The 7,912-nt window shown below is 37.8% G+C and overlaps 1 protein-coding gene across 1 annotated transcript; it reads left to right on the forward strand.

Moving 5' to 3' along the window:
- The first annotated feature begins 1,266 nt into the window (after positions 1–1,266).
- On the forward strand, positions 1,267–5,096 carry LOC125486625 (tumor necrosis factor receptor superfamily member 14-like). Its single transcript, XM_048614857.1, has 4 exons — positions 1,267–1,389; positions 2,312–2,437; positions 4,847–4,993; positions 5,089–5,096. The coding sequence occupies exons 1-4, from the start codon at positions 1,377–1,379 to the stop codon at positions 5,094–5,096; spliced, it is 294 nt and encodes a 97-aa protein (XP_048470814.1). The 5' UTR covers positions 1,267–1,376.
- Positions 5,097–7,912: the final 2,816 nt, after the last annotated feature.

Below are 7,912 nucleotides of genomic sequence, written 5' to 3' on the forward strand. Positions count from 1 at the left end.
CTAGCAGCACCTGGGATATTAGTAATAGTTCACTAACTATGTCAAGTAATCATTCACTACCTGTTTAATTAGTCACACAGATTCATGTGCATAGTGAGGAAAACATGCCAGTCATGATCTTGTGGCCCAAAAATCAAATTGCTTCATATTTCCTTCAAAACTATTAATTAAAATTCAACAGCAACAATTAACATTTTTTGATTTTTCAGCGTTCATAATTTCTCAGCCAGCCAATGTTTTTTAAACCTAGAATTATTCAATTTGTATAAAATGCACTCCTGTAGCTCAGAGCTGATTTTTGGCATGAAACATTCAAGTAAAGTTGTCATTCAAATAAAGTGATTATAATTTAACAGGAGTTGCCTTCTCACCTGCAAAATGAAACTTTTAATGAAACAAAAAAATGTCTTATTCACCAATAAAACTTATCCATCTTGATGAAACCCTGTCAGTAATTTTTGCTGACCATTTAAAATGACTTTGTTCTTTTATTGGGACTCTTGTCCTTCTTCCTCTTTTTACCTGCACAAAGTCTACATGACAAAGAAAAGCATGTTTTTAAAATGTCCCAACAGTACTCTCTATCTAGAACTTTGTTAAAAGTCTCCTTCAGTTGATTAGAAATGCTTTTTCAATCCTTAACAAGGTGATTGTTACGTTATACTTAAATTTTTTAAATATTTTAATCACATGCAGTTGCTGGAACGTCTATCAGGCTTTTCTTCCAGGCACCTCATGTTTCAGCACTGTAATATTTGAAAGCAAGTTGCTTTATTTAACAATTTATATGAACTAAATGAAGACTTCCATAATTATACATTTGAAATAAAACATGAAATTTGTTACAAAATTCAGCAGGACAACTGTTCCAACTGAAAACATTCTCTTCCCACTAATAATCAGTTTTGATGGGTGGAGAATGCCAAAACTCAGAATTGACCACTTTACTGAAGGAAGACGGGTATCTTGTTGAAAAGAAGGCTAATCCATCAATGATGAAGCATAGCTCCAGCATTCCCTGCTTATGTCTCTCCACGAGTTCAGGAGCAATTTTTCCTCTTTGTGATGCTCCTACCTCTTTGACCAAGCATTTGGTCATCTCCCTATTGTCTCGTTTTGTGGCTCCGCATTATATTTTGTTTTTTAGAGTTCTTGTGAAATACCTTGACTTACAACACTTATATATACAGATTAATACATCTTTAAAGAATTGTAGAATGGGAAAATAGGACTTAAAAGTAAAATATAACCGCGCAAGTGCATGAAGTTCGTTTATTTTATTGTAGATTTTGTTCGTCATCTTACTGACATTTCATCCACACTTTGTGATTTCCTGTGATGTAAGCGAGTATGAACATGCAGGTGACTGCTGTACCATGTGTTCACCAGGTATGTGTTGGTCCCTGTTCTAAACTGTCATGACCAGTACTGTCTACTGTAGAGCTTTATTTCAATCCTGCAGCATTTAACTAGGAACTTTATTTTGAAAAAAAACTTGTTCCTGGGATATGAACATCACATTGCTGTTGGTCTGGAGTCACATGTAAACCAGACCAGGGAAGGGTGGCAGATCTCCTTCTCTAACGGGCATTAGTAAACACGGTGGGTTTTGATGACAATTAATAAATGGTTATAAATAGGCTAGCTCTCTATTCTAGATTTTGTTTTGTATAGGACTCATATTTCATCATTTTCCACGGTGGGATTTGAGTCCTTCTCCCTAAAGTATTAACCTGGTGTTCTGGATTACTAATCTAGTGATATTACGATTATACTACCACTTCCCCTGTGAAAGAACAAAAAGACAAATTGGGTTTAAATCCTTTACAGATTAAAATAAAGATTAGGAAAGACAGGTGTGATTAATTGAAAGAGATAAAAGAGACAGATTTTAAAACTTTTTTTTTCAACACAAACAACTTCAGAAGGAATGAAATTTGTGCTCAAAATTAATTTTTTGTGCCATGCTGTTTGCTAACAATACTGACCATACGATTAAAAATTCACTTATTCCTGAATGCAACAGCTTAACTTTTCTTCGTGCATTAATGGTAACTAATGGGTAAGTATCTGAACTTTTTGTATGCTTACAGACATAAAGCTCCTTAATTATACTATAGATTTCCTATTCTTTCTGAACTTCTATTATAGTATTTTATTCTGCATAAAAATTATAATGGTTATGGTTCTAATAACAGGTTCACTTATTTTTTCAAAGCTTTTTGCAGCAAAACCCTTCTTGTTAACAGTTTCCTGCCCATTCTGTAAACTTTGTTGTTTCATAACTGACTTACAATTTTTTTAATTGCAGGCACTATAGTATTTAAACATTGCACCAAAATATTAGGTACAATATGCAAGGCATGTACTGCTGGAGAATATATTGAACATCCCAATGGATTAGATAAATGCTTCAAATGTAAAGCTTGTGATCCAGGTAAATATCACAATCATATTCATTTTAAACTGGAGTTGAGGCAGTCCAGTTATTGAAGATGCAGTTAGATTGATTAATTTTTAAACAGAGGGCATTGAGAGTATGGGGAATGGACAGGAAAGTGCATCTGAGGCCATGATCACAATCCATTTTATTAAATGACAGGGGAGGCTCCAGTGATAGTATAACCTATGCCTTCTTCTATTTCATATGTTCAAATTGGGCTTGGAGACTGAATACTTTGTCAGGAACAGTATTCAAACAGTTATGAGAAATGCTCTGGTTTTAGCAAAACTTGATTGTTCAAAGTTTTCCTTTAATGAGTTTGCTCTTTAAAATGAGGGGAAAAGGTTGATTTACATAGTGCTCTAAAGGATGCTATGTGTTATTTCCCGGGGATAGACAGTGCTGCTGACTATTACTTGCAAAATCCAACTGTGCTGTCTGTTCGTGGTGAACCAACCTAAGATTGCATCATATTGCCATGAACTGATTTTTCTGCCCATGATATTTAGCAAGCAATAGTTGTACACCTTGTTGGTGACCTTCAGATTCATCACTGTGTCACTGCATAAATGGTGAAATTGTGCAATTCATCTTCAAATCTGACCTCGAATTTTCTGTCAAAGTTTTGTTTTGGAGTCAACAAACACAAAAATGCTAGAGAAACCCAGCCGATCTGGCAACATCTCTGGAAAGAGAAAGAGAATTAACATTTCAAATCCAGTATGACTCTTTTTCAGCATTTTGTTTCTTTCAGATTTTCAGCATCTGCATGATTTTGCTTTTACTTGTTTGTTTTGGAGGTAGATGTGATTAGATTAAATGTCAGTGTCATATATCACAATTCCTGTGAAAGAATGGTTTTGGTGTTCTTTCCTTTCCCCAAGGATCTTGATCTGTGTTTGTTTGTGGTTGCACGGCTACCAGTAGCTCTCCTGTTCCTCACTTAAATGATCATTATTTGTACATGAGATTATCTGTTGATGGTATTGGTCGTGGTGGCCAAATTAATTTATTTTGTCACTGGACGTATTAGAGGAACGGGAGCCATGGCTAAGTCTTCTGCCTGAAACTTTTACAATGTTTAGACACTGAGACTGGCCAATTCAACATAATATAGCCCACCTGGGCATTTAATTGTTAAGCAATTGAGGATGAAAATACAACTGTCTTCATATTTAAGATGAAATATAAATGCTGGAGCCATCCATCAGGTCAGGGAATATCAATCTGTAGAGAGGGGAAGTTAGGTCTAGTGATTCAGGTTGTTGACTTGAACATTGGCCTTGGTTAAGGTACAGCACACATTCACCAGAATTATCGTAGGAATTAAAAGGATTTGCATGTTACCGAAGTAAAATTTATATTACATTAGGCTTAGTATCAGAGAGCTGAACTGACCAAGGTCTTTGAAATATGAAAAGGGATTTAATACAGTCAGTACAGAGAAACTCGGAAGGGGTCCCTGGACAAGAGGCATAATCTTAAAATTAGAACTGAGCTAATTTAAATGAAATCAGGGAGCACTTTTTCACATACAGTATAGTGGAAATATGGAACTACATCCAAGAGTCTGTAGATTCTGGGTCAATTGAAAAATTTAAAGTCTGCATTTAATAGATTTTAGGGAAGGAGGGCTATCAAACAGAATGGAACAAATAGGAATAACTAATGTACAGAGACGCGTAATGTTTTATGAACTCAAAACTCAAGGGCTGAATGACACATTTTTGTTAGTTTTTGCTAAGTTCCTACATAACTTTGAGAATTATTTTCAATAGTTTTTGTAGAAATGAAACACCAACAAGAAATGAAAAAAGTTAAGCACTTCAACAGATGAACTGAATGATATTTCCTATTCTCTAATATTCCATTGGAAGAGAAAGTGAAACCATTCAGAATGCATGATTTTTCAAACGATAATCAAGGAAAACATTAAGAATATCAACTGAAAAATATAGCCACTCAGAAGATTACTGTGAGAAAAAATGAAAAGAAATGGAAAAATAAAAAAATGAAATTAAAACTAAAAGAACCAATATAGTTGTTACTGTCAAGTAAAGAATTGGTAGAGATCCTGCTGCTCTGAGTCACTGCTTCTCCGTCTCACTGCCCCCGCCGCTCCAATCCACGCACTCACACAATACACATTCACAACTTGCTGGGCCAATCTCAACGGGTCTGTGGTCACCAAATCACAGCCATCTCTAATTCACAGGATTGGCCAGTTTGCTGGTGACATTCATTGGTTGGATGCCCAGAGGTTAAAGTGAATCCTTTAGATTGTAATGTTCAAAGAAAATGTGTTATTTTACTTTTTTATATCTCTTGCTTACCTCTTAGGATAAAATGTGAAGTATTTCATTTTTATTTTCCTTGTAGCTCATTGATTTTTTTTGTTTATAGAGATGGGACTTCAAATTAAACAGCCTTGCATTTATACACGCAATACAGAGTGTAAGCCCAGAAACGGACATTACTGCAAAGACAAAAACTGTCAGATGGCATTTATTCACAAAACGTGCCCTCCAGGTGAAGGAGTTAAGGAAAAAGGTATGGTGTTAGATTTCCTGTGTCCCATAGCTAAATAACGTCTTGAACTGAAATGATAATGTAATTGATTTTCTACTAATTTTGTCAAAATTCAGCACTGTAACAGCAGCAGAGCACTGACAATCAAGCACTAAGGCCAGCTTTCAAATAATTGACCCTAAAGATTCACTTGAACCTGAACTGGCCTAATAAATTTAATTATGGACAAGGGAAACAAACTAAATTGAATTAAGTTAAGGGGGGTTTGCTCCCAGGCAGGAAAGCTATCCTTGAACACCCTGCTGCAGTTTATCAGATTTATCCCATTGAGGCCTGCAGGTAAATCTGTTACAGTCTTTGGACTCAATTTGCTGCCAACATCGGGAATGAGATGGATATGGCCCTAAAACTGAGGCTAATTCACATTCCAGCTTCCCATTCTCAACCACAATCATTATAGCCAATACAGGTTCAAGACCCAGGAAAGCCAGCTACTGCACTAGTGCTCAGCAATTGGATTCATTAAGAGCCTTGTTAAAGCTAACTAATGGACCCCCTCCCACCCCAGAATTTCCAGTCAACGCCAGTGTCTAGTAGCAATTGGGACAGACCACCTGTCTGGAGATAGATACTTAGCAGTAGACCAGTGAACAAGCAATCCAGACAGACCTACTGTCTCTCACTGCCTGTTTGGCTGGCGCTACAATCACAATCCATTCAGTAGTTAGCCCCAACTTCCCTGTTTGCTATTTGTTTCTTTTGTTTGTTTTTAAATGTGGCCAGGAAGACACCTCAGTGAAGCATCCTAACAGATACTAGGTAATCCAGGCTTGACAATCTGCCAGTTTTCCTTATTTAGATAGGTAACTAGTCTCAATGACAATTATAGAGGCTTCCCCTCAACATTCCAGGCCAGTAACAATAAATTACTATATGTATGTAAATTGCTGCGTGGTTTTTCACTTTCCTACCTCTGCAACTACCTTCTGCCACCTAACAATATTTCAACTGCAGCCTCCTGGGCATCTCTCCTCTGTCTCACCATTGGTGGCAGAGACTAAATTTCATTTGCTGTGATCCAGTTTCATTCAGTAATAAAAATTGGAGTAACTCAGTCCTTTTCTCTCAACCTGGACTGCAAACTACAAACAAACACCACACAAAGCTAACCGAAGTAAACACATAATTAGACCATGGGAGGTGTCACTTATTTAGTAACCATATTCACAGCCATTCCTTAGTGCAAGATGTAGCCCATTGCTCGTTAGAGACAATAAAACACAGTGATTGCACTATGATCCGTACATCCTTACTATGATCTGCCTGTACTGCTCACAAACAAAGCTTTTCACTGTACTTAGGTGCATGTGACAGTAAATCAAATCAAATCATATCATTGCTTATGAGTGTCAACTTTATTATTTTTAATACGCTAACACTAAAAATCTAGTTTATTTTGCACTTCTTTAAATGTGGGTGGTTTTAGTACAAAAGTCATGAAATTATTGAGAATAAACTAGAATGAATAAAGCTTTTCATGGGAACTACAATCTAGAGGTTGTTGACTTGCTCGCCAAGCTGGCTAGTTATAGTTCAGACATTTTGTCACCATGCTAGGTAGCATATCAGTGCGGCCTCCGATGAAGCGACATTGTTCTACTCCGCTTAGTATTTATGTGATCCGGTCTGTTGAGGTGTTTTGTATAATTTCCAGTTCTTTTTTGCAAGGGTTTGTATATGGGGTCTAATTCCACATGTTTATTGATTGCATTATGGATGGAGAACCAGGCCTCTAGGAATTCCCATGCCTATCTATGGTTGGCTTGAGCTAGGATTGTCACGTCGTCGCAGATAAATTGATGGCCTTCATTGTCCAAGTGCACTAGAAATGAGGGAAAGTTTATTGTGTCGTTTTGCCACTAGCTGGTGTTCGTGTATCCTGATGGCTCGTTTCCTTCCTGTCTGGCCGATATCATGTTTTTGGCAGTCTTTGCACGGTATTTTGTACACTACGTTGATCCAGCACATCGTGGGGATGGGGTCTTTGGCCCTTGTGACTGTTTGTCGTTGTGTGGCTGTGGGTTTGTGTGCTATCCTGATTCCTCGTGGTCATAGGAGTCTCATTGTCATTTCCGATATGTTCTTGACATACGGTAGTGTGGCCAGTGTATTGTGTCCTCTTGGTGTTATCTAGTAGGCATCTGCAAATAAAGTTGATGGGGTATCCAATGACGGCGAAGACCTTGTATAGGTGCTCCCCTCTTCTTGCGAAGTTCTGCAACATACCTGAACTTCGCTATCAATGGATACCCCAAGGGAAACTAGCCATCAGGATACACAAGCACCAGCGAGCCACAAAACAACACAACAAACTTTCCTCATTTCAGTGCACTCGGACAATGAAGGCCATCAATTTAACTGAGACGACATGACCATCCCAGCTCAAGCCAACCATAGATAGCCAACCGAGAAGCCTGTTTCTCCAACCATAATGCAATCAACAAACATGTGGAATTAGACCCCATATACAAATCCTTGCAAAAAAGAACTGGAAATGACACAAAACACCTTAACAGACCGGATCATATAAATTCTAAGCGGAGTTGAACAACATCACTTCATCGGAAGCCGCGCTGATGTGTTACCTAGAGTGGTGACGAAACGTCTGAACTATAACCAGCCAGCTCGGTGAGCAAGTCAACACCCTTACCCACAATCCGAGCTATAAATTTTCGCAAGAACCTTAAACTTCCAGATTTTGCAGTCCAAATTGTGGTAAATGCTGTTCAGAGGAGCCTTTGATCATGGGCTGCTCTTTCAAGTGGCTGAGACAAGTATTGAGTGAATTTGAGCAAAATTACCTACAAGTTAGAGATAACAAGGTGTAGAGCTGGATGAACACAGCAGGCCAAGCAGCATCAGAGGAGCAGGAAAGCTGAC

The sequence above is a fragment of the Rhincodon typus genome, chromosome 31 (assembly GCF_021869965.1).
Source record: "Rhincodon typus isolate 14 chromosome 31, sRhiTyp1.1, whole genome shotgun sequence".
In the NCBI taxonomy this organism is placed as follows: domain Eukaryota; kingdom Metazoa; phylum Chordata; class Chondrichthyes; order Orectolobiformes; family Rhincodontidae; genus Rhincodon; species Rhincodon typus.